Genomic DNA, 27,941 nt, shown 5'->3' with positions numbered 1-27,941 from the left:
CACACAGATCAGACACACTCACACAGATCAGAATCGCACAGTCACACAGATCAGTCTCTCACACACTCACAGATCAGACTCACACTCACACCAATCAGTCTCTCACACACAGATCAGACTCACTCACACCGATCAGTCTCTCACACTCACACAGATCAGACTCACTCACACCGATCAGTCTCTCACACTCACACCGATCAGTCTCTCACACTCACATAGATCAGACTCACTCACACCGATCAGTCTCTCACACTCACACCTATCAGTCTCTCACACTCACACAGGTCTGTCCCTCTCACACTCACACACATCCGTCTCATACTCACACAGATCAGACTCTCACTCACATAGATCAGAATCTCACACTCACACAGATCAGACTCTCACACTCACTCACACAGATCAGACTCACACTCACTCAGATAGAATCTCACACTCACACAAATCAGTCTCTCATACTCTCACAGATCAGACTCACACTCACAGATCAGTCTCTCACACACTCACTCAAATCAGTCTCTCACACTCATACAGATCAGAATCACACACTCACAGATCAGAATCACACAATCACACCGATCAGTCTCTCACACTCACACAGATCAGTCTCTCACACTCACACCAATCATTCTCTCACACTCACACAGGTCTGTCTCTCTCACACTCACACACATCCATCTCACACTCACTCATACAGATCAGACTCTCACTCACACAGATCAGAATCACACACTCACAGATCAGTCTCTCACACTCACACAGTTCTGTCTCTCTCACACTCACACACATCCGTCTCTCACACACTCACTCAAATCAGTCTCTCACACTCATACAGATCAGAATCAAACACTCACACAAATCAGTCTCTCATACTCTCACAGATCAGACTCACACTCACACCAATCAGTCTCTCACACACAGATCAGACTCACTCACACCGATCAGTCTTTCACACACTCACAAAAGTCCGTCTCTCTCACATGCATACAGATCAGTCTCTCACACACTCACACTACCCAAAAGACCCACGTTCCAAACCTTGCATGAGTATTTCTGAAACCCAGTCATACAATTACTCACATTTTTCATCAATTCCCCGACAGGATTTCTTTAGCCCTTGTCCCCTCACTTCAGGCACGAGGCCCTAAGGAATCTTTCTGAGGTCTGAGCAGCCTCAGGCCTCTCCCTAACCCACATGGCACCACACCCCCTCTGCTGGTGCCGTGTGCCCAGGCATGTGTGGACACATCTGCACATGGAAATCACCAACACCACTGAGAGTGTTTGCAGACACCTCTTCACGTGCCATAAACTAAACCTGAGCTGCTCCTGGGGCTGCCTGGTGTCCCCGGCCCCGGCCCCGACCCTGAGGTCCAACAAAGCCCGGTAGAGACTGACTGTGGGTATGTGGAGGCGTGCGCCCTCCACACACACACACACAAACACACACACACACACTTGCAGTGAGAGGATACTCCTCAGGGTCCAGGGCTCTCTGGACATGGAGACCCTGCCACGCTCTGCAGCTTTTGTGAAAAGCACCACATCCTGCGTTTCTTCTGAGACCCTGGGTGAGCCTTACCTTGACTTGTTCGTTAGAGGTTACGGCGCAGAAAACAATCTCTGTGAAGCCCTGGGACGGGAACATCCGGAAGCAGATACCGCCAATGACACGGCCATCTTTGATTAAAGCAAGGGTTTTGTGTTTCCTGGAAGAAGAAGATTGCATCACCGTTTCACCTCCTGTTCGGGGTGTTCCTCATTAACCAGTCAGGAAAACTGGAAGGAAGAGGGGTTCTTTCTTGATTTTTCTGTGGAAACCGCGTCTGTCTGGTCACCATCTCACTTAGAACATTCTCTAAGTGGATGTCTTAGAGCAAGCCTGCCACCAAGACATCCCCAGAGTTTTCCTGAGGACCAAATGCCAGCCACCTGAGGGGGGTCTGAGCCCCCAGGCAAAGAACAGAGCCCGGGGACAGGCGCTGATTGGCGCTGAAATAGGGTCACGTCCGACACCCGTGAACCCAGGACGGTAGCCCAGGAGGAGCAAAAGCCAGGGACCTGAGCACACGTTTCTGAAGAGTTCACTCTCACTCAGAAATACCACAGAAGCTATAAGGAAAAGAAAACACAATCCACCTGCATGATTTGCCAAAACCAGGCTTCCAGACTCCCGTCAGGCCTTCTGCCTAAAATGTCACTCTGAACAGTCACGGGCATGGGTCACAGTCCACACAGGCGACTGGGCTCTGTATGTTAAAATGCATTCAATTACGGAAGCTTCATTTCCTGTCTTTTCCTTATTTTTAATGCAATGGGTGATCAAAGTTAACCTAACACCACAATAATCTTGCCAGGGCTTACAGACTCAGGCAAGAACGGAACCTACTTAAGATGCCAAAATCAGAGTGTTTGACTATGAGAAAATTGGGACATCCTCTTAATGTTTATATACTCCTTCACTAATGCAACGAATGAAGCACAGAATGGTCACCAGCAGCTTAAAATATAAAGCCTCATTGACAAAAAATTGATCAGCTGCTGCAAAACTAATCTGAACACCTTTGGCCATGGCCGTGGTTGTGACGTCACTCTGTCCGCACAGCTGACGAGAAGCAGCAGGACTTGGTGGGTGACTGTGACTGACTTTCACTACCCGAGAGGTTCCTCTTTCATTTAAAAAGGAGAATGAGTTCCCTGGTGGTCCAGTGAAGACCTAACCTTTCAATGCAGAGGGTGGGATCAAACCCCCATTTGATTCCTGACCAGGGAGCTGAGATCACACTTGCCTTGGGGTCAAAAAACCAAAACATAAGACAGAAAAAATATTGCAACAAGTTCAAGAGAGACTTTAAAAAAATGGTACACATCAAAAAAAAAATCTTCAAGGCTGGTTCATGTTGATGTTTGGTAGAAACCAATACAATTCTGTAAAGCAATTATCCTTCAATTAAAAGTAAATAATTTTTTTTAAGTAAAAAAAAAATCTTAAAAAACAGAATGCATTTTACAAAATAAATCAGGAAAGCGGAAAGCAAAGGGATGGAAGCAAAGCGGGGCAGGACTCACGGGTCGAAGACGAGCCGCGTGATGTACTCTTTGGGCATGCGCGGCAGCTGGTGTGAAAACACGTTTTGCAGCCCCACCAGCCACATGAGCACCTTCTTGTTGGGCTTCTGGCTCAGGGAGTTGCCCACCACGTGGAACTCGATCACACCCCGCCGCTCCTCCAGCCTGGCTGCCTCATCCCTGGCCGAGTGCGCCGACAGAAAGTTGGTCTGGGAGCAGGAGACAGGAGGTTACATGGAGCCCCTCCCTAAGACAGGAGGGACAGTTCACCACAGCGCCTCTCCTCCGTGCGCTAATAAGATACCTATTCGTGGGTTTCAGGGTCCCAACCAATAACCTACAAGCCATGAAGACAAAACAGACAGCTAGGCAGAGCGTTCTGCCAGACCAGAGTCTCCCACGTGTCCATGGACACTCGGTACAGACCAGGAATCACCAGACTTTCTCGGAAGGGCCAAACAGCTCATGTTTGGATCTGCAAGTCAGGAGGCCTCTGCGGCAGCTGCAGACACTGCGGCAGGGTGAACGCAGTCCGGACCACGCAGACACTGCAGTGGGGTGAACGCGGCCGGGACCATGTGGACACTGCAGCGGAGTGAACGCGGGGGAGACCATGCGGACACGTGTGGGCGGGGCAGAGTGCTCGAGGACTTGATTTAATGGGGGAGGCAGACTTTCTGTCCTGTGTGCTACAGCCTGCCAGCCCTTGGTTTTGGGACTCCCGTCTAGCTGAGCACCCTTGGGGTCACAGACCCCAAATTCTCCCTTTAGGCCCACGAGTGGCAGTCACGTCTATACTACCAGCACCTGTTTTTCATAGGATGAGAGTCTTCTTTGCAAAGGTGTCGTGTTGACCATTCTCAACCCCAGCTAGCAGCACAACCTCCTCCCAGCACCCTGCGCCCCATCCTATTTAACCCATGCAGTGGGGTGCAGGTCAATGTTCAACAAACAGACCCTCAAGGCAGAAGGGCCAGCTGCTGGCGCGTTCCGTCTTCACTGGTCTATGGCTGACCCGGAGGCTCAGCGGCCACCATGGCCAATTTCAAGCTTCTAACACATTTAACGACCATCTCACAAAATTCCTGAAAATTTCACAGTTGCTTTGTGCACACCAGTACAAGGCAACTTCAGGACACCACTAAATCCACCCAACAAATCCTGAAATGTGTGACTACATCCACACTTCACAGCTGAAACAAACTGAGCAAAACTGTTCTGTGAAGCTACTAAATCCCCGATAGACATGTTCACAAAAGGTACTATAGTCCCAAGTCCCAAGGACTGGACACCTAGAAGGAAATGGAAAGAACAATCTTACAAGGAGATCGCTCTCTTAACAGCATTCCAATTCTGTGAATTATCCTCAACTGCACAAAATAAATCTCTAAGGAAACATGACAAATTAAACATGGATACCTTCACCCAGCAGAGCCATTCTCAAAAAAAATTTTTACAGATGTTTTGAAAAATCATCTCATTTCTTCATTTCCTGGAAGTTGTCAGAAACATCTTAAACTGCTTTGCCCCTGGATATGACACGAGATGACAGCAGTCCTTTGGCCCCAAAGGCTTTACTTGTATCTAATCATGAGTAAACAGACACAGCCAAATACAGAGACCTTATGCCAAAGCAGGACTCTGCAACAATGGTGCTGCCACAAAAGGCCAAAAGAGAGCTGGGGAACTGTTCTAGAATAAACTAAATAGACTAAAGAGGTGAAGAGATCAGAATTAAATGCAATGTGACCCCGACAGATCCTCCAACAACAGGAAGATATATGATAAACAACAGAATTTGGATATATGGGAAATCTGGATATGGGCTGTACATTAGGCCAAGAGTAAACCATAAACCAGCAAGTGGACTGGATTTGGTACCCAGGCTGTAGACTGCCTATCCGCACATTAGATGATATTGTAATCCAGCTAAATTTTCTGGTAGTGATAACTACATTGTGGGAATGCAAATGAATAGTCTCAGTCTTCAGAGACACATGCAAAAAAGTTAGGGGTGAAGTGTTACAACATCTGTATCTAATTCTGAAATGGTTCCACATGGCTTACAGGAGAGGGAGACAGAGGGACAGTGAACGTGGCATGCAAACCATTTGTGAGTCTAAATAAAGAGACTCTGGATCTTTATCACGGAATTTTTGCAACATTTATGAGGGTTTAAATTTTTCAAGATAAAAAGCTGAAGCAAGAGGAATGCCTTCAACGGTGGGGATTATGTTTCCCCGCGATGTGGCTGTCATCAGCGGAATTAACCTTTCATCAGCCTGCCTGCCTCTCCACCCTGAGCCTCAGACAACATGCAAACAGGGGGCACAGCTCCCTCGGCAACACCACCCCGTCCCCAACAGCAGGAGTGGCTACAGAGTGGACAGGGTTCACCCGCAGGTGGCTCGCGTTCCCCCTGCTGACCTCTGGCCCAAGCATTGCTGCGGGGTCTGTGATGGTGGACATGACCTCGTGGATTAACTCCAGTGGGATATCGCCCATCACCCGGGGCTTCTTGGTCTCCTCCAAAACATGAGAGTCGTTCATTTTCCTCTTTTCTCCTTGATGATCAAAATAAAAGGGCAAATGATGGGTTATTTTAAACACAAAGCATGTGCCAACTAATCCAACTGATTTTCTAATAACACTGACAGGTGTGGACATCAACCCTCCATGTACCAGGGAGGAGTGGTGCAGCAGAAGGTGGGAAAGAGGAGGTCGCAGTAACTGCCCACCGGTCTTTTTCTTTTCTACTTTCCTTATTTATTGGCTGGGCAGCATGTGGGATTTCGTTGAGCAGGGACTGAATCTCTGCCCCATGCACTGGGACACAGAGTCTTAACTGCTGGCCCACCAGGGAGTCCCCCAAGTGCCCACCATTCTGAAGAGCATTTGCTCTCTACACTAAGTTTTTTAACTTGACATATGAGTTATTAAGGCACTGCTTCTTCATGTGCATATTGAGGGAGGGAGTCTAATTATCACTGGTTATTAACCGCCATGTTGGAGATTAATTGTCCCTTTGTGGTCAGAAGAATATGGCCCTTAAGATACCAAAGGTCAAAATTTCTTGAAACTTGAGTTATGACCTAAAACTTGACCAATTATTTGTAAATTAAGCATCTTCTTGGAAAGAATGTACACATTCGGGAAAATACATTTCCCGATTTTCAGTGCTCTCTACGTGTTGATTGTGTTTGTGGGGCTTCTGTCCTTACTGATAGCTTTGTCTGTTTGATCTATGAATTAATCAGAGATGTTTCTTCAAGTATTCAACTTCTGGTTGATTTGATCATTTCTCCTTATAGTTAAGTCTTTCTTTCATATATGTTTGCATGGACATATGTATATATACATCTGTGGATGTATGTTATATATGTGTGTGTATGTCTACATATACTGGAAATACACTCATGAACTGTTTCACTTTGCTGGTGAATTTAGTTTTTGTCATTACAAAATGACCCTCATGATCTCTCACAATCCTTTTTTTGCCTTAAAATGATGCCTCACAAAGTGAGCAGGGCCCCTGGCCTTGGAAGTAGGTACATTCATTCCCAGGATGTCATAATATATCACAACTTGGAAAAGGCCAGGCAAAATCACGGAGAACTCTCCCTGACTTTCCTCCTTATATTACATGGCCGCTTTCTGTCCTACTATCATGTTTGTTTTTTTTTTTTCTTTTTTTCCCTTCTGTCATAACGTATTTATTTTCACAATTAAATTTTTAAATGCTCAAATCCAATTGATTCCTCAAGTGTGAATTCCATTAAGCAGGCTCCATAAAGCATTCACACCATCCTGAGCTAAATGGCAGCAGAGCAATGTCAAGCATCTTGTTCATACAAGATGCTTTTCCAAATATAAGGCAACTTACTAAACAGCTTTTGTTGAGTTGTATTTTTATAACTCTTTAGTTGTTATTATTGGAGGTGAGTGAGAACATTTTCCTTCATTTGATCAACTCTTCAAATCCCACAATTCCACAAGAATAATGGTGTGAACTATTTATTTTGGAGCTGAGGTTTATACCCAATATGCCCCAAACTGGATAGCTTGCTGAGTGCTGCAATAAGAAAGCACCCTGGGCTATATCTGAATTCAACGGCAGAGTTTCCAGAATAGTCAGTAGTGCCTCCCCAGGAAGTGGCCCAGTGCTGCACGCTTCGTCCTTCACAGAAAACCCTCTCCTCTCCCCATCTCACGGGGCTTCTCAGTGTCAAGCTTCGCTCGTGCTGAGATGTGTCTGACGTCACGGCTGTGGACACAAACGCGGCCTTTGGAACATTCTATAACTGCGAAACGCCTCTAGCATTAAGAGATTTTTTTGCCTACGTGGCAGATTACATTCGTGGCCAAATTCTTTCCCCTCCTGTATCCAGCTTCTGCCAAATGATTCTGTGGCTCTTCCTACAAAAGGTGTAAAGGGCATCTCCCCACCCCTTGATTCTGAGTCTGACCCCGTGATTCGCTTCCGATGACAAAATAAGATAGGCATCATGGTGTACCAGCTATGAGCTTAAGCTGCAGGAAGCTGCATTTCTTCCTGCTCTCTGGTGTCTCTGCCATCATCATAAGGACATATTCTGCCCCAAGGAAAGGAAAAATCCAGTGTTCCTCAAAGGAGGACGAGAATTATGCGAGCATAGCCTGAAGGAGACACGCCATATCAGCCACCTCCTAGGCAGCACACAGAATGACTGAGCTATGATAATAAAGGATCACAATTTGAGACTCTACGTCTCGAGTTGGTTTGTTAAATAGCAATAACTAACCAATGCACCTCAGAGGGAGTTCCAGCCATTAAGATCCTTGACACACACAGCACGCAGCTGCTTTAAGGCTCCCTTTCACACTCCTCAGATAACGGAGCTTCTCAGGCGAATCACAGCCCTCGCTGACGCCCTCCGAGCTTACCTGGGTTTGTCTCAAGCCCGGACGCGCCTCGACAGGATGGGCTGGTGCTCCCTCCATTCTGCTGCTCAAGGGAAGTGGAGCTGGAATTGTAGGACACTGTCCCGGCCACGGGAGGTGGACTGATAACTGCCCCCGGGAGAAGGAAGAGAAGGCATTAAATGACGTCTTTCTTGGGTAATAATGAGCCAAGTGCACGCGAGACCATTCCACTCCCGTCCAGCACCCCGAAGCAGTCATCTTTAAGACAGAAGCTGTGGGGCCAATGTGAGCTTGATAATAAAGACAAGGGCAGATTATAACCCATTGGATCTGAGTCCACAGTGATAATATAAGAAATGAACAAATAAATAATTGGGAGAAGGTAAAACTCTCCTTACAGGAGAATGCCACAAATAAGGAAGCAATGATGAAAGTTGTGGGGCAGGGGGCAGTTAGGGGGCAGCCAGAACATAATGACTGATTCAGGGAAGAAGCATCTGTACAGACTGAATCTTGTGACTATAATTTTGATAAAGATAGAATAGCCTCAAAGTATCTCCCCATAAAAGTACCTTTTTCTTTTTAAATTACCAAAGCAGAAAAGTTAACACTGCTGTGGAGAAATCTCAAAAACCCCACCTTAATCCAGTGACAAACTTCACACCAGTGATAATGAGAGAAGCCAACATTATGTGCCTCCCGGTGTGACAGAAAATGGCTGTGAACCACGTGGCTGAGATTAGAGGAAGGATGAAAAACAGAAGCCAGATTAAAGAATAATATGGCATCAAGGTTAAAATTCCTCACTGTGATAACTCTGCTGGGGTTAAATACGAAAACCCTCTTGCTCTTAGGAGATTCCCACTGAAGTCAGCAAAGGGGCGTGACCTTTGTAACTGACAGACGGTTCAGAAGACAGAAAGTTACACACACGCTAATATACATGGAGAGAGACAGAAGCAGGAGAAACGATGGCGCAACAGGGCAAACGTTAACAATTGCTGAGTCTGGAACAGAAAATACACAGCACGGGACTGCTTTGTCCTGGTCCTGTAACTTTTCTGTAAGTTCAAGAGTGTCTCCAAACAAAACCATTTTGTTTTACCTTTACAGAAAAAGAAAAAGCCAAGGTAGGAAGTAGGACGTTGTTTGCTCATGAGTGGCTAATGGTAGGACAGACATCAGCGACACCGAGCACAGACCTCGCAGACAAGAGGCCCCAGAGCACGCCATCTCGGTGCGGGGATGCCCCCGCAGCCAAGAGTGGTGAAAGAAGCAAAACTAGCTGCAGAGACACGGGCACACAGCTCCTAACTGAACAGCAAACAGTATGTAAAGAACTGGAATATACTGATTGACAATGTGTGTTAGCTTCAGGTACAGAGCGAGGTGAATCTGTTAGATGTTTACATATATCCACTCTTTTTTACATTCTTTTCTCATAGAGGCCATCAACAATAAGTGTTAAAAAGAAAAATAGCCATATATAGGTGAGACTTCCTCAGATGCACACACACGAAGGAATCAGAAGGGACTGAAGCGCCAGGCTGCAGGGCTTTCATTCCAGCCAACAGGCCTCCTGAATTTCACAGAGCTTCCACACAAAGAGGAAGCTCTGGTGACTCACAAGACATCTGAGAACCTCGCCAAAGTTCAGAGCCATCATTGTGACTGTCACTTCTCACAGGTGCCTGGGTGCGCAGACATGCCAATTAAGGAGAAGATTACCCTTTTCTTTCCCCCCAGAGCACACACTGCAATTACAGCAGAACAGAAGTCGGCCGGCTTCTGACGGCGGCAGGGACTCTGATGAGTGTGCTCCAGCTGAGCTGGGTGACAGCCGGAGCCACTGGGGTGAACCTGACGTCCCAGGGGCCAGAGACAGCAGCCTGCTCCATGCTGTGCGGGGATGGGTGAGTCTCGGGGAGCGGGGCAGGCCAGGAGGCATCCTGAGCAGGAGGGTCAGGGAAGTCTTCACAGAGAGGGACCCCCCTCCATCCCTCCAGCAGAGAACTAGCTGGACCTGCCTGGAGCCAGGATCGGGTCCCCACCCGATCATTCCTCTTTCCTTCCACAAGCGTCTGCCTGCGCGTCTGCAAGGCACACGGGGGTGCAGCGGGAATCAGATGCGATGGGAAACCCTGTCCCGTCACTTGGAAGGCTCTGCTTTTGGGCGATTGGCTGCTCCTCTCTGAGCTCCCATGTCTCATCCACATACAAGGGTTAATCACACCAACTTCTCCTGGTTCTAGCTAGAGCTTAAAGACCTGAAGCAAACCTCACCAGCCAGCACTCACTGGAAGTGCGAGCTATTCTCACGGATAAACTGGGTCTGACCAGGTAGGCGTCACACTCACGAAAAGGGGACTGGGGTAGCGTGGTGACTGCTGAGGGCAGGTCTCGGGCTGATGCCCATCAGACCCTCCAGGAGCTGTTAACATGCTGAAGGCCACGCCCTTGGTTGGTCACTTACACCACAACCTCTTGGCAGGGGCCTCAGGATCAGTAGGTTTTTAATTTTTTTTAGTATTTATGCATTTGGATTGTGGGGTCTTTAGCTGCAGCCTGCAAACTCTTCGTGGTGGCATGTGAGATCCAGTTCGCTGGCCAGGGAGGGAAGCTGGGCCCCTGACGGGAAGTGAGGAGCCTGAGCTGCTGGACCACAGGGAAGCCCCAGACATCAGCAGTATTTTAGATTCCATGGGTGGTGCCACCGAGCAGACAAGCTAAAGAACCGGGGATAGGATATTATCGAGGTTCCATGTTTGGAAGAAAGGAGACCCAGCTCTTGCCGGGAGGCATGGAGAGAATTAGAAAAGGGTCTGGGGGAGAGATATCATCCAAAAGTCAGGTAAGTTAAAGGCAGAGACAAAGCCAACAGCATGAGGGCAGAGACGGACGCAGCAGGAGCCCAGGGGAAAGGGGAGCTCTCCGGGAAGGGTCGACACGTGGGCTGGAGTCCTGTCCACACACAGACAGGCCCCGGAGGGCTGCAGACTGAGCCAGAGAAACATGAGATTATATTTTATGGCCTAAGGTGAAAAAACACAACACAAAAGGGGTCTTTGACATGGTTTTGGGAACAAGAATCCAAAGAAAGGAGGTTTGATACAAACCAAAATACCTCATTCCCTAAGTGTTCTGCTGGGTAGGACTTAATTTTATTCACACCCAAACTCAGGCTCCAGATGAAATAGCATTTTAATCACCTTCTCCAGTGCCGTATGCTCAGTGAAAGAAGCCAGAGTCGGACGTTACGTGCTGTGTGATCCCACTCGTGTGGCATTCTAGAAAAGCACAACTACAGGAACAAAGGACGGACCAGAGGCGGGCCGCCAGGGCCGAGCTCAGCGCCGAGCACGCCGCGGGGAACTTTCTGGGCCGATGGCCACGGGGTGATATAGCACTGGGCGTTCGCTAGAATCCACAGGACCGCACACTAGGGGTGGCTAAGGGTGACTTTCACTGGATATAAAATCAAACCGGGGGAGGTGTCGAGAACGGCGGAAACAAACGACCTTTGCTGCAGGCGGCACTCACGGTCCCCAGGACACACTGAACCAGATCTACTGAAAAGTCGACACCAAAATTCTGCGTTCTGCCTCTCCCGGAGGCCACACGGAAATGCCTGCCCTGGGACCTCCTGACAGCCTTCTCGGAGGCTTCTGAGCATTCAAGGCAGGAGTTCAGACCCTGTCTCCAGAGTCAGTATGACTCCAAGTCACACGTCCTCACCAAAGGCCCGCTGACGCCCTGAGCCCATGGGGGACGGCACATCCTGAGACTCAGCCCCACCGTTACCCGAGAGCAGCCTGGTGCTCCAAACAGACGGCCAGACTCACAAGCCAGACTGAGCCATGCCTGCAGAGCAGGCCGTGACCGAGACTCTGTCTTCAAACAGCCGGCGTCTGCCTGCAGACCTGAGCGCCGGGTGCTTCGCCCTCCGCACGGCTGTGCAGGGCAGGCTGAGCAAACCTTGGGGCAGAGCAGCAGCTGCTGCGGCCTTAGCTGTCTGCCTCGCACCTGCTCACCTCGGGAACAGAGATGTTGATGCCAGGTTTGCCAAAGTGTTTACTTTTCTTTGCTCACTCTAGTCTTCCATTTCTTGATGAAAAATGCAAATAAATGCACAGTGAACTGCAACAAACACTTCCTGGTTGTGTTCTGATTTATGCAAAAAAAAAAAAAATTTTTTTTTTTTTTACCTGTTTGGATTCCAAGCTGGCTGGTTCTGGAAGAAGCTGAGAGAAAATCCTGATCCCAGATGGGAGAGTTTTGACTATAAACTTCTTCTTCTAACATGGATAGAAACCTAGGCACAAGAATAAAGGCAAGACTGAGATCACAAGTCATGCATCACGAGGGGGACAAGTGCCGGGCACCCATGGCAATCCCACCAACACTAGCATCTCATCCTCAATTCAGAAATATGAAATACTCAAGTCAGTAGATCATCAGGTGATGATTTAGTTGGGCGGCCTTGGTATGTTCGAATAGAAATGCATTTCTACAAATGTATTCTCTTTGGACTCCATGTAGGTATTAGTAGATACAACCTAGACCACACAGAGAATTACATCAGTGGAAATGCATTTCACCAAGTCCCCCTGGGAGAGTCCTGGAACAAGAGCTCATCTCTCCTTAGAGCTGTTGTCGTCATTTCCGTCACAAAAGCTGCTCATATTTACTGAGTCCTTGCCACGTGCCTACACTGTGCTGAGAATGTTTCATTGAATCTTCTCATCAACACAATGAGTTACAGATTTTGTTTTTATTTATCACACACATGTACACATAGGGTGAGGCTGTCACAGCTAACGCCATGACAGGCAGCCTAGATTAGGAGTAGGCCTGGTTTCCCGGGGTAACATAATTATCAGGCTACCTGGAGCCAGCCAATCAACATATGCCTAGCAAGAAAAAAGGGAACCTATCAGGGGAAAGCTGAAAGCCCCACGTTGGGCCAACAAAAATTACCTTGCAACTGTGTAACCAATCCGCTTGCGCCAACTACCCACTGTGTAACCAATCCGCTTGCGCCAACTACCTGCTGCTTTTTTTGACCTAATAAATACCCGAGGGAACTGGGGCTCGGGGCCTTTAGTCCTCACACCCTTGGTGAGGGCGGGAGGCCCTGGTTCGAGTCAGTAATAAATTCCCCTATTGCAAGTTGCATTGTTTCAAGGAGTCTTCTTTCCCGACCGGGGACTCGGACTACGGGCAGAACAATAGCTCTTACTATAGGATGGACACTGTTCTAAGCAGTCAAAGTATATTAACTCACTCGCTCTTCCAAATAACCTTGAGATAGGATCCATTACTGTACTCATTTCACAGATGAAAATAACTTAGGGCACAGGCAGGTTCAATAACTGGTACAAAGGCCCACAACCAGTAAACTGCAGGGCCAAGACTAATTACCATGTTATATTTCCGGTCATGTTATAAAACAAGCAGGTCTCAAGTTTTGGGGCCATGGAAATCACCTGCACACCGTGGCTGGAATGCAGACACCCAAGCCCCACCCAGGCTCACTGAACTGCAGGCTGTGAGAAAGGTCCACGCAACTGAATGCTGGTAAGTACCTTGGACAGTTCTTGTGTTTCCCCCGAAATGCAAAAGACTGAGTAAAATACCAACCCAAATCTATACTTCTGGTATTGGACAGTCTTCCTAGCTTTCCTCTTCCTCGGTACCCCTTTTATAAAATGGAGACATCAACAGTAACTTCTGCACATGGTGGTGCCAAAGACTATACACTGTCATTCTGCAACCGGTGCCGACCGCTGAGAAAGTGCTCCTTCGTTCACTCAACCAACACTGGCTGCCCGCCACACACCAGGTGCTACGCCAGGCCCTGGAGGGCAGAGTGAGCACAGTCTTGCCTTGCCTTCAAGACGTTTACATTGCAGCGATGTGAAAGGTTAGCAATTAAATGTCTCTGAAATTTTTAACTCCAAAAACCCTTTTAAAAGTATTTTCCCTAATCCATTTGGCAACAAAATCTGACCTGAACATATGCAAGTTTATTTACAGTCTTTATAAATATAAATGGATTTGCTTCGGGGGACCTTCCCCGCCCCCCCAGAGCTATGATACACAGTCTGTGTGTTCTGTTACCTTTATGAAGTAGCCAAGTTTACCTCAAAGTGTGAATTGTGAAACATGCTAAGTTTGGGTCACTGATTAAGGACTTATATTAACATTAACATCGTCATCATCACAATTGGGGAAAGTACCACTAATCTCATTAATCAAGCCCTGTAAGACTGCAGAAGGGCAGGGAGAGGTTGGGCAGTGAAGACAGGTGGGAAAGGCCCTGCGGGTCTCCGGACTGGCCTCTCACACTCAAACATTTAAGAAAAGGAACCACTGCATGAACGTCGACCTGCACTCAGCCATGAGGTTTAAAGAAACAGCACGGGCCACTTTTTGCCGAGCTAGTCACCATTAACTTACACTTCAAAACACTTCAGTATGTCTCATCTAACACAGAAAGACTAACGGCAACCGGAGGCAAAATCCTTACTGAGATCACAGTTTGACCTTGCTCACGAGAAGGCAGGTTCCGGATGCATCTCCTCCTTTGGCCCAGCAGACCCTGCCTTCACCTCGCCCAGCCCTCAAGATTTCCCAACCGCCCTTCATCACAGAAGTAAATTTCCTTTCCTTTCCCAGGCTCCTTCTTTACGAGCAGTTACATAATAGAACACTTCATGAAGCCCTATGGAGACTTACCAAAGAAGAATGCCATTAATAATTTAGGAAAATAGTCATGTGTGTGCTATATACATATATAATTATTTCAATACAATAAAAGACAGTCTCATCTAATGTCATGAGAAAGTGCTTATTATGTATACAGAGGTTACAAAACTGAACATAGAATAAAAGAACACAATACATGGAGAAAAAATAAGAAATATCTAAAAGCACAAAAAGTAGATCACAACGGTAGGGCTATAGCAGTCCTTTGCCTCTTTGTTCTCTCTGAATCAGATCTTTACTAAATGTCCCTCTGTCACTTTTACAATGAAATGCAGATACTGAAGTTCTAAAGGACACCTGTGGGACGCGGTGGGTGTGGGGATGGCACACACGAAGGCCAAGCGGGAGGAAGGGCTGGAGTCTCTGCGGAAGCAGAGGCTGGGGCTGCACTTCTCCTGCAGGGGCCTGGGTTCAATGCCCGGCTGGGGAACCAGGACCCTGCCCGCCGAGCAGCACAGCCAGAAAAAAGAAGGAAGGAAGGGCGGCGTAGGAAGTGTAGGAAAGTAAGTGTGCAAGACCTGAAGACACCCGGCAAGCACGGGGGCCCCACGGGGTCAGAGGCATCCACAGTCTGACTCTGAGCCAGGCCCCGGCTCCAAACGGCACCTCTGGCTTCAGTATACGAGATTCTGCTGCCAAGTCTGCAGGTATGAATCCCTAACAGCCTCCAGTGTTGTCATATTCAATGGAAAGGGACTGAAAGGAGAAGTGGGTGGTAGCTTTACCCTGCCATTAGTAACAGAGAAGGAAAGAAAGTGGCACTGATTTTCTCAGCTAAGCAGCTTAAGCATGCCAGAACTACAGGCTGAAGGAACAAACACTGTAATTAGCAAATATCTCCAAGAAGGAAAATGAGTTTGCTATGGGAAAAAAACTGTTCCTATACAAGATAATTAAAATCTCTCATTAAGCACCATAAAAGGTATGACGAGGGAGGGATCCTCTGTCCGCTGGCTTAGAGGCAGGAGACAACTATAACCTAAACACACAAAACATGGCTTATGTGGCAGATGTAACAGAGAAACAAGAAAACTACTTTAATCTCTAAGGAAAGGAGCTTAGATCAGTTAACAGGCAGCCGCTGAAATACACGAGCACCAGAGTTCCTAACCTCTTCAGGAACGACACCCGAGCTGCTGTTTAGGTCCTTCTGGACGTTCCTCCCTGCAGGACATCAAGTGTTCAGGCCCTGCCTCATCCTGGGGTGTCGCTGTCTTCAGGAAATGCTGCAAATCAGGTCACTAGGACTCATATTCAGCTAAAGCTCATGAGAATTATCCTCTACCTAACACTGGAGATTCATGCTAAACTGCAAAAACAAATTGTTCCGTCTGTTTTCATCAGAAAATCATTTTTGTTGTTTTGGACCTAACTTATCTTTAAAAATTAAAATGATCATATTTCCTGAGACACACATTGGGTAACCCAGAAATAGTAGCAATTATAAAAATCTAGTATTTCGCATAAAACAGGATTCCATCCATCTTGGTTCCAGGAGCATAACAGCACTTCTCCTAAACTGCTCTCCGCCTCACAGTTGTCTGTGGCAGAACTCTCTCAGATCTAAAAAGCCTGTTCAAATGACAGCTTCCACCCCCGCTGGACCAGTGCGGCCGCCGGCGGGAGTGAGCAGAAAGAATCAGCTCCGCCCTGTCTCGCCACACAGCACTGAGGAGTCGTCACCTGCACCCTCAGCTGCCAGCCACTTAGGTAAAAGTCTGCGTTCTTCACACTGAAAACCCATTCCAAGCCCAGTGGCATACACTGTACCTTCCTACCCCCCTGACCTGTTTCCTACATTTGGAAAATATTTAAGTGAGTCTTTATATGCTTGAGGTCTAGCAGGTTCAAGCAGCAAGGGGCCAAGGGCACGCGCCTTGGGAAGCTGAGTACAGAGGCGCAAAGATCCTCCTGCCAGAGACCCGTCTATTCCAGGCCGGCTCCCAGCCTCGGAGTCCAGTTCGTTCCAGCTGAGACAGGGATGACCCGCTGGCCTCAGGAAGGGCAGGAGAACTGGGTGCCTGAATCAGCCCCGGGCTCTCATGCACCACCTCTTGGAGACCACTTCTGCAGGGTCCCCACTGCCCTGGAGCAGCCTGGGGCTGCTCCACACACAGCCCTGGCCTGTCCTCTGAGAATCGGGAGGGATAAGACAGGCCAAGGGAACAGTCGACCCAAAGTCAAGCTCATTTCAAATGGGCTGAAAACACCCACGAGGCTCCCAGGGGGGCTGCGAAGATGGGGGTCCTGCCACGCCACGCCCCCCCCTCCCAGCCAGTTCTGTCCCCGAGGCTTTGGTGTGCATCCGTCCATCTCAAGCGTGGCACCGAGCAAAGACCCCACGAGCTCTCCCTTACTTCGGGAAGTGGGTGAGGATCAGAGTCCGCTTCTCCAGCGGCAGTTTGTCCTTCTCCTGCCTCGCCTGCTCCAGCAGCTGCCGCCGCATAACAGTGAAGACGGAGCGCAGCAGCGTCCTCCCGAACACCTGGGCCGTCTCGTACCGCGGCAGGCTGTCGCAGAACTGGGGCACGTTGCAGTAACACAGCCACCTGCACGGAGGAGACCACAGCATCAGCGCCCGCGAGCCCCGCCACGAGGAACACACACGACGCTACTCGACACCATCACCCTCAGCAGGAGACCAGGCCTGCAGACACGCCGGGGAAGCACCATCAGCAGGTCAGATGCTGGCTCACCCTGCCAGAGCCCTCGGGCCCAACTCTACTAGAGTCACTTCAGTCTGCAGCATCCTTTAAACAGGAGGATGGATTCAAGGGGAACAGAGGACATCCCTTTTGGAGGAGAAGCAGAACTCCCCCACTGAACCTTCTGAGTAAAACTTAAGACCACTTTAAAATGCCTACACAGCACTCACGCCCCCCACAGCTTCAGTGAGAAGATAAAGATCTCCACGACTGCTCAAGACTCAGTCAAAACGCAGGAAGTAATAAGCTTCCACCGTCTGTCACCTAGGTACATGTTCAGTGACTCAAAGTCAGAACTGCCTCTCGGTGTCGCGTGGGGCTGGAGGGGTGCCGGGCCCGAGGGAAACCAGGCCTTTCCTGAGCACAGTGTGGGGCATGGGGCTGATGCAGGGCAGATTCAGGACGCCGCTTCAGCCGAGAAGCTGAAAACAAACATTCATCAGCCACCACCTGCTCCAGGGCCTCCCAGAGATGCAAGGCCTGAAATTCCCAGCAGTAGGGGCAGGGGGCCCAGCGGGCGGCAGAGACCAGGAAGAGACCTGGCTTCAGTGCCCAAGTCCTGCTCCTCAGAGGCAGACCAAGCTGCCCCTCATCAGGGGAGGACTCCACTCCCCAGACAAAACCCTAACCCCGCTGGGGACCCCTCTCCCCCAGAGAGGACCCTCTGCCCCGCCCAGGACCCCTCTCCCCAGGTGGAACCCTCCACTCCGATGGTGATCCCTCTCCCCGGATGGAACCCTCTACCCCACCAGGCGCCTTTGGCACCCTTTCAGGTGGGGGCCGAGCTCCCACACGCCCAGACGGCTGGAGGAGACCTGATGACAGTCAGTCCTCAATAAAGAGTGGAGTAATGTCCGCTTACTCAGGCTGTCTGACTTATTCTTCATGTTACTCTGTATTAGCTCCCCTGTGTGGGGTGGGGCCGCTTCATCTTTTGGGAAGAAAACCTTCATTAGTGTTAGTTCATCTACCTAGATTCAAAACTAACCTTAAAACCCTGCTACTATTTCTGTTCCTCTCAACTTTCCTGTCCTAATAATTCACACGCAAATGTCACTCTACGATACAATACCCAGATGGGGATCCTAAGTGCCGTCCTATATCCTGTCAAGTTGAAAACAGTGACCTTGGTAGCAGAAGAAACTGAAGGATGCATTTATTTTGTAATTTATAAGGCACGTCAATCGCTTCTCGGCCTTTTGGCTAAGATCAAGTGTATAAGGCACGTCATATAGAAATTCACCAACTTCAAAGCTAGTCTTTGCTGGAAGTTAGTCCATGGCCACTAAATGAAGTTAAAATATTTGGAGTTGAAGGTAGGCCAGCTTCCAGGGAACTAATTATGAAAGTACACACGTAATCAGAAACCATAACCATCAGATCAATTTCATGAGACTGTAAATCTTAATAAAAGTATGTCCAACGTGGTACAATGGGAGATATAAGGATTTAAGGATTTAGAAGTACTGTCCGATAAAGGCTTCGGTGATGACAAGATTGCTGTACCCCTGTGTTGACGCACAGCTGTGGAGCCATCCAGCCGTGTGTAACTGCTGAGCACTTGTACAAATGAAAAAACATTTTTCTTTTTAATTTTAATTGATGTATAGCTGGCTTACAAGGTTCTGCTAGTTTCAGGTACATAGCAAAGTGATTCCGTTTTATGTGTGTGTGCGTTGAGATTCTTTTTCAGATTCTTTTCCCTTATAGGTTATTACAGAACACTGAATATAGTTCCCTGTGCTACATACAATCAGTCCTCGTTGTTTATTTTATACACAGCAGTAGCATCTGCGAACCCCAAGCCCCTGATTTATCACTCTCACCCCTTTGTTCTTGGGTAATCATGTTTGTTTTCCTGAAGAGACTGATTCCGGGAAAGACTGAAGGCAGGAGGAGAAGGGGACAACAGAGAACAAGGTGGCTGGATGGCATCACCGTCTCCATGGACGTGAGTCTGAGCAAACTCCGGGAGACGGTGAGGGACAGGGAAGCCTGGCGCACTGCAGTCCATGGGGTCACAAAGAGTCAGACATGACTGAGCAACTGAACAACAAATTTTAATCAATTTAAAACTTACTTTCAATCAACAAGGGCCTACTGTATAGCACGGTGAACTACCCTATGATAAACCATAATGCAAAAGACTATGAAAAAGAATAGATTTATATTCTTTTAATATATATCTACGTACAGTTGCTTCAGTTGTGTCTGACTCTTTGTGACCTCATGGGTTGTAGCCTGCCAGGCTCCTCTGTCCACGGGATTCCCCAGGCAAGAATACTGGGGTGGGTTGCCATTTCCTTCTCCAGGGGATCTTCTTGACCCAGGGATTGAACCCGCATCTCTTATATCTCCTGCATTGGCAGGCGGGTTCTTTACCACACACACACATGTATGTCTGAATTGTTCTGCTGTATGCCTGAAACCATTGTAACTCAACTACACTGAAATTTTAACATAAACAGAGGAAAAAATATTTAAAAATTTACTTTCAAATGGAAACCCTGAGAAATACTTTTTCGTTAAACACAACTTTACTGTTTTGGTAGAACTCCATTTAGCTTTAACCACTTACAATGTAAAGAATAAATTAAAATATGCTGTAATTATAAACCCCCCACATTGGATTTGGAAGATTTAGTATAAGGAAAAGTAAAAGACATCATCAATAATTGCTCATATTGATTCCATGTTAAGTGATAACATTTTTATACAATGGGTCAAATAAAACACTATTAATATTAATGTCCTGTTCTATCTTTTTAAATGTAGTTACTAGAAAACGTCAGATTATAGCTGTGGCTCACATTTGTGGATCATGTTATATTCTATTTGGCAGTGCTGATTTTGAGTCTGAAGAGCATTCCTATCTATGGAGGTCACATATGTCTGAGACTCTACTGAAGACAGATGCTATTTCTGCTACAACAATGAGAGTGATAAATATTATAAAATCATAAAATGTTATCCAAAGTGCTTAACACATCATTCACTCTCCACAGGGCAGAGGAAGGCAATGTAGATTAATATTATCTAGTCAAATTCTTCAAACAAAAGGTTTCCACTTATTTCCTCTGAAAATCACTTTATAGTACATAAGTTTATACTTTTTTAGTTTAGTTCTGGTTTTGCTTCCAAAACTAATCTTATAAATTCTAAGGGCACTGTACGAAAAGACAGGAGATGAGTCAACACGTTCTGGGCGTTTTGGGTGTTATAGCGATTGACACAGTCTGGGCGTGCGGTGAGACAGAAGGAAACGGGAACGGATGTGTGTCTTGCTACTCAGATGTTCCTCTAAACACTAACCTGGAAAACAAGGGTGTACCTAAACCTCTGGTTTCAGGTCTCCTCAAAAGAAGTGAAAAGACGGTTAATCACTTTTGTATACCTAACAGAGATGGCATGTTGTGCAAGTCACTGACTGTTCAAACAACTCTCAGATTTTCATAGCATTGGGATTACTTGCAGTGACCTTGCTTTCTTTAAAACGTGAGTAGAGCTGGAGGACTTGAGTGATGAAGCCCATGTCACCTACTACCTGCTGGACAGAAAGTCCTAAAGCTTTCAGGAATTAAATGACCCTCCGGGTTTTCCTGCACTAAAGGCTAGTTACTTTCAGAGTCCAGACTAGAAGCTGGGTCTCTAAAGCCCCATACCACTGTTCCTCCCCCAATCCGTGAGAAATACCATCCTGGGATGACACGCCTAATTATGAACATTCAGGAAGCCTGGTGATGGGTCTATACCTCACAGTGCAACAGTTACAGGAAACTTTCACCAGAATTAATTCAGTTACATCTCATTTGCTTGCATTCTTACAAAACATCTCCCCAAGATCAGCGTAACTTCTAATTTTGAGATGTTCTGCACAGTTCAGAATCTAAGACTAATAATTTGCCACGTTCCTTTAGCATGGGATTCCCTGGGGGTTCAGATGGTAGAGAATCTGCCTGCAATGCAGAAGACCTGGATTTGATCCCTGGGTCGGGAAGATCCCCAGGAGAAGGAAATGGCAACCCACCCCAGTATTCTTGCCTGGGAAATCCCATGGACAGAGGAGCCAGGTAGGCTACAGTTCATGGGGTCACAAAGAGTCAGATACGACTGAGCAACTTACACTTTGACTTTAGCATATTCTGTTGGTCAGATGTATTTTAAGAAGTCATATTCCTCTAACACTTTTCCAGCTATTTTCTCATGGAATATTATATTGGCATATCATCAGAAAATTCAGGAAATTTCAAAATATTTGTCTAGGTCTGTCTCTAAAACCACAGTGACTTCTGGGGGACATATAACGGTATATTTAATATAAACTCATATAGATTATTAAGGTTAAGTATATGTTAACATTAATATATCAGATTTTTCAACATATAAAATACTTATATTTTGCCTCACTTCAGAACAGAGAGTATAAGTAATATAAGCAGTCCTACTGTTCAGCAAGCGTTTACTCTTTCATGGGATAAGTCCTCTCGTGATAAGGAACACAATCACTTTCGGAGTCAGTCCTGTTCCCCGAGGATCCTGTCTCTCCCACCTCCATGCTGATTCCAGAATCTTCCCGAAGGACCTGACCGCGCAGACACGCTGAGCCAACTGTCCACGGCCCCGGCTCCCGCCATCCCAACGGGTCGCGTTTGAGAAGCAGCATCAGTGAGGAGGGCGGTGTGAGCTTTACTCGGATCTCAAGCAGTCGGGACCGTTGAGGTCTGACTCTATGCAAGGCAAGCATCTCTCAGCGTTCACGGGTTGGCCTTCTCTGCTCTTCATCGACAGGCCTGCGGGCAGGGTGGGGCGGGGGGGGGGGGGGGGCGCTCCCTTATTATTACCACCCACCGAGGCTGCGGGGCTCGCCCGCCCAGGGCTCAGCCGGAAACTGCCTCCAGCGCAGGCCGCTCCCCTCGAGGCACCCTCCGCCCCCGAGGAGGCTGGCCCCGGACCCTGCTGGGCTCTGGGCTGTCACCGCCCTTCCCTCAGCGACCCCAGACCCTAAGCTCTCCTCTCCCGGCACATGCTCGAGTCTAGCTGCTTGGTGGTGACTGAGGCTCCAAGGAAAAGCACCAGGAGCATCTGAGCATCTCCCCGGGATGCGGGGCGTGGACGGGCCCGTGGTTCAAGCCCACCACTCCTTCCACAAGGAGGCGTCACGCTTACGACTCCTCAAGGGTTTGCAAGTGCTGCCCAGTATTGGTAATTCCCACGTGCTACAAACTATTTTTACTCTTTTCTAAAATACAGCATTAACTCCTGTGCCGCTTCACAATGAATTCTCCTCTTTGATTACACAATCTTTCCTCTTAGAGTGGCAAATATTTCAGGGGTTTGGCTCTGACAAATACTCAGTTTTGTCAACTGTTCACAGATGGAGTTAAAAGATATGGGCCTTCCCCACTGGCCCAGTGCTTAGGTCCCTGCTCTCCCACTGCAGTGGGGTTCAGGTCTGCTCCCTGGTCAGGAAATTAAGATTCCGCATGCCTTATTGTTCAGACAACAAATAAAGTAAAATAAAACTTGTTAAACTATATATACACAGAGAGAGAGAGAGAGAGAGTTCTACTATTTCAACTCATTATAAACAAGTGTTACAATAATATAGGAACTACTCTGAAATGAAGATGTAAAAATAAAGGTATCATTTTACAAGTGGATTATGAAGCAATCTGTAAATCCTATTTACACTTATTAAGATAAAATATTTTATAATTCAAATTGTATATATTGTAAAAGGCTGGATGAGAGGCAAAAACTTGGATGTTACTCATAAAATCAGGTCAGTGAATAGACAGGAAAGTTTAGCTTTAACTCCACCCATTTCTACTTGTCATCTGCGGTTAAATCTGGGTACAAGTGGTCTTTACATTTACAGGTTGTCAAAAAACATTGCTCATTTTAACTCAAGAGGAAAAAAAGACTAAAAACAAAAAACCCTGAAGCAAGCTTGATATGCCTATTAAATACAAATGGGAAAAGTTATAAAAAGGTGAATAAAATGGATGGTACAAGTCACTCTCTTCCTTAAAGATGAATATGTCACACTATTTTGTATGGTCCACATTTATGACTCTTAAATCATAAACTCAATTTTATTATCCTGCAAATCATAGGTAATAAAAATAAATCCCCATTTTAGAAAAAATGTAATCCAAGAATATGTGCAGAGTTTGATGCCCACCAACAGAGAAAAGATTAGGTAAATCACGGTGCATCAACAGACAATAATGTAACCAGTGAAATGTTTAAACGGGGCAGGGTGGACAGAGAAGATGCAAATGCTCTCTTTTCTTTCATTCTAACAAATGTAAAATGTGTATTTAAAGAGACAAAGGCTGTAAGACCATGTATATAACACTATTTACACCACAGTGCTGAGACTATGGTGGTCTTTCCTTCTTTGGAGAAGACTCTTGAGAGTCCTTGGACTGCAAGGAGATCCAACCAGTCCATCCTAAAGGAGATCAGTCCTAGGTGTTCATTGGAAAGACTGATGGTGAAGCTGAAACTTCAGTATACTTTGGCCACCTGATGTGAAGAACTGCCTCACTGGAAAAGATCCTGATGCTAGGAAAGATTGAAGGCAGGGGGAGAAGGGGGCGACAGAGGATGAGATGGTTGGACGGCATCACCAACTCAATGGACATGAGTCTGAGCAAGCTCCGGGAGTTGGTGAAGGACAGGGAGGCCTGGCGTGCTGCGCAGCAGTCCATGGGGTCTCAAAGAGTTGGACATGACTGAGTGATTGAACTGAACTGAATCGATATTCTTGGGCATTGCATTTTTTTTCTTAAGAGTAAGTTCTCTATATAATTACAGAGTCATAATATAGTTATCTAGGTCAGCAGTGCTCAATAGAAATACAATGCAAGCCACATATGTAATTTTAAATTTTCCAGTAGTCACATTAAAAAATAGCAACAGGTGAAATTAACTTTAATATGTTATTTAATTCAATATATCCAAAATGCTACCATTTCAACACGTAATCAATATAAAAAATGATTAATGAAATACTTCACATTCTTTTTTTGTACAATCTTGGAAATCTCAATTTAGGCCAGCCACACTTCCAGGGCTCAGTGGCCACCTGTGGTGAGCAACTATTGTACTAAGTAGTTCAGCTCTAACTGATCTGATTCTTCAGACTCAGAATATCAAGGCCAGAGGGGAGGAGCCAGCCCCGCTCACCTGGTGTAGTTCTCCTTGTACCCAGAGATGTCGTCGTTGGGAGAGCGCAGTCTTCGCTGAGATGGTGCCTCCAGATGCCAATAGTTGATGCGGTTCAGGAACATTTTTGCCAGTTCAACGATCGTTTGCCTTTCTTTGGGTGGCAGGTGACTGAATTTGTACTGTACAAAGTTATTCACACCCTTAAAAGGAGGGAAGGCAATTTATTCATGCAGCTCTGCAATCCTGAGTGCCCACCCAGGCAGCACCAGTAGTGGTCATTAGCAAAAGAACAGACAGTTCTCTAGTCACAAAAACCTCTTTTTTCCTTATTAGAAAACAGGAATATGCCCAGAGGGAATCATGCGTCAGTTCACAGCCTATGAAAAGTGACAAGACACAGAAGCTGGGAGCTGCAATTCTCTGCCTGCTGCAATCATGAAGTGACGAAGAAAAAATCAAAACAGTGGACTGAAAAGGTCAAAACCCCCCAAACAATAGATATGGCTATTTCGCAGAATAACTCTTGCTGTACAATCAAAACAGGAGCTCACATATAATGAGATTCTTGGATAAATGTTTTTACATTCACAAAATTTTAATCAAAACTCTGCTAGCAAGGCCTTGCAATGAACTAAACCACAAGAATTTAAACTCTTTTTTACTGTCATTCTTTCAGTTTTTAGTAAACTTACCCCAAAAGAAATTCTTACTCAAAATTATAAGCTTTTGAAAAAAATCTGTGGATTAATTTAATCTGTCTTCAGAACACTCTCATCTAATTTAACTTCAAATAAAGTAACAATGAAATCTTATTTTGTAGGGTTTGAAGACATTTCTTCTACTAAAAACTGACTGATAAAATACACTTATTTGTATCTCATATCATGCCTTCTGTAACTACTCTCATCAGGAAACTCGATCCAGAGTGTCTGACATTTACTTATGAAAATAATGAGAGGCTAAAAAATTGATAGTGATGACAGATCCTGACAACACCTAACAGGAAAGGTCTGTACATATTAACAGATGCCCCAAGTGGATCTAGGCTTCTCTGCAGGAATCATAATGTGGCAGGAAGCCAACTTCTGGATACAAAATCTCATTTCTTTTCTGTGCTTTTTGCTTGACTTACAATGTTTTTCACATTGCTCCTGAATTCCCTCACCTCAATAGACTTTTCAACAGTGCCAAACACAGGGACAAAGACTTAATTTTAAAACATCAACACCAAGAAAAAGCCCATTTCATGTGTTCTGATGAACTACATGTTCTACTTTTTTTTTTTTCTTTTCCAAACACACAGTGAATTCTGAGCATTCAGCAACCTAAGAGACAAAAGCTAAATCATTTACTACATGGAGTATTCACTTCTGATCCAAAGGGCTTGAGACTATTCCTACAGACTTGAACATCTCTAAGCCAGCTATGAATATGAAGATGAGGTTTGTTCAGTCTTAAAGCAATTTAAAAAAACGGGGCTTCTCGTATTTTTTTTTACCTGTTCAATACTAGGTTTTTCAAAAGGGGGCTTCTTCTCCAAAGAGCCTTCAACCACAGGTTTTCCTCTTTGTAAAATAGACTTCCTCAAGAGCTGTAAGAAATCATTTAAAAAAAATCAGTGTCTCTCTCTCTCTCTCTCTCTCTCTCTCTCTCTCACACACACACACACACACACACACACTGGCGTCTCCAAGCTTACAATCTTGTTAGGGGCAAAAAGGCCACATAACGGAGCTGGACCGGGTCACACCATGCTGTCTCCCAAATACGAAAGGAAGAAAACAAACAAAAAATTCAAGTTGGCAACAGAAACATTCCAAATAAGTTGCAAGTGCTGTCTAAGCTCAGAGATGAGAGCTCAGAAATCTGGTACTGAGGGAAGATGTCACAGCCGAGAAAGAGTGCTCTGAGTGTGGAAGGGAGGAAGGTGTGGGACACGACCAGGAGGAAAGGCGTCTGAGGAAGGTGAGGGGTGATGCCAGCCTCAAGGAGCTCGAGGGTCCCGAGTCCATGAGGCTGCCCCAGCAGGTGGTCAGAGGGCCCCTGAGACCTTGGAGCTGTTTTCTCCGTAAGGCGTTTAATCAACCAAGATGTGAATCAAAAGTAATCATAAGAGTACCAAATTTAGTCTTCATTTTAAAATCTTCCTCTGAGACATGTAAGCTGAGGCTTTTCTCTAAAACACTCCATGCCTCACACAGAGAGCCTTTGGAAGGGAAGTCACCATACTCCATTTATCTTAATTACACGTGCTATTGTCTCCAAGTCACGTCTGACTCTTCGCAACCCCACAAACAGCAGCACACCAGGCTTCCCCGTCTACCATCTCCCAGAATTTGCTCAAATTCATATCCACTGAGTCAGTGATGCCATCCAGTTACCTGTCAGTGAATCCTCACATCAACAGATGGGAGACCACCAGCGAGCCCCACTGCACCCCAAACCTCTCCTGCTCACCCCCTCACTGCCCCGCTCCTGGCTTCCGCTGACCCCGAGGCCTGGAGCGCCCTCTGCACACGCCCCCAGACCAGGCAGGGGTGCTCACGCCCTGGGGGGCCTGCTCTAAACCCTGAAAAGGCCGTGGCCCTCTCCTCACGCAGGAGCCGCGTGTCGCAGGCGCGGTCACAGACACGGTCCTGGCCGCGAGGGGCCGCCGCGCACGGTCTCGGGCTCGTCCCCACTCCCTCTCCACGCGCAGAGTGCAAAGTGCAGAGCAAGGGTCCTGGCATCGCCGAGCCCACAGAACAAAACGCCGCTCTGAATCCCGCCACTGGAATTCCAGATCCTCAAAGAGCAAACACCAGAGGGAGAAAAGAACGCAGAGTCAGTCATCAAGGCCCAACTTGAAAACATTTGATACTGAACTTCTTTACCATCAACCTTTGCCTGAACCTTCCATAACCCTTCACACAGGCCAGTTATGACATATATGCAATCATTCATTTATTCACTCACCCACGTATTATTTACTTATTACACATTTATTTACATCTTTCCTCCTTTCTCCATTGATTGCTTTTTCAACAGAAACAAAACATGGCAAACTTTCCCCCAGGAGTTAGTGGAAACAGATGACACCCCCCCAGAGGTGGAAGATCACCCTGTGTCATCCCCCCGGGGCTGGGTCTGACAAAGACCTCAGTTCTTCTCGAGGTGCCATATCAATTACTCACACTGAGCATTTGCTGATCCTTTCAGGGTATCATACCCATCTTTACAAAAATAAAGGTGTCATAATGATAAGTTGTTACATGTTTCTAAGGATATGCAAAAACTGATCATCACATTTAGATACAAATAATTCGGGCTGCCCATTTTTTG

The 27,941-nt window shown here is 46.7% G+C and overlaps 1 protein-coding gene across 4 annotated transcripts in view; it reads right to left on the bottom strand.

The window, feature by feature from the left end:
- Nucleotides 1–27,941, bottom strand: part of KAT2B (lysine acetyltransferase 2B) — a 95,399-nt gene that overhangs the window by 22,317 nt on the left and 45,141 nt on the right. For all 4 annotated transcript variants that reach the window (XM_065943594.1, XM_065943591.1, XM_065943593.1 and 1 more), the window contains exons 4-11: nucleotides 26,119–26,211; nucleotides 24,639–24,820; nucleotides 17,097–17,288; nucleotides 12,177–12,283; nucleotides 7,993–8,118; nucleotides 5,497–5,633; nucleotides 3,070–3,278; nucleotides 1,583–1,709 (exon numbers count right to left, since the gene is read on the bottom strand). In XM_065943594.1, the coding sequence (XP_065799666.1) occupies nucleotides 1,583–1,709; nucleotides 3,070–3,278; nucleotides 5,497–5,633; nucleotides 7,993–8,118; nucleotides 12,177–12,283; nucleotides 17,097–17,288; nucleotides 24,639–24,820; nucleotides 26,119–26,211 (1,173 nt within the window). The remainder of the gene's footprint in view (nucleotides 1–1,582; nucleotides 1,710–3,069; nucleotides 3,279–5,496; nucleotides 5,634–7,992; nucleotides 8,119–12,176; nucleotides 12,284–17,096; nucleotides 17,289–24,638; nucleotides 24,821–26,118; nucleotides 26,212–27,941) is intronic.

This window comes from Muntiacus reevesi, chromosome 8, assembly GCF_963930625.1.
Source record: "Muntiacus reevesi chromosome 8, mMunRee1.1, whole genome shotgun sequence".
Taxonomy (NCBI): domain Eukaryota; kingdom Metazoa; phylum Chordata; class Mammalia; order Artiodactyla; family Cervidae; genus Muntiacus; species Muntiacus reevesi.
The sequence above is the reverse complement of the archived record's forward strand: the minus strand, read 5'-3'. Positions and strand labels throughout refer to the sequence as shown.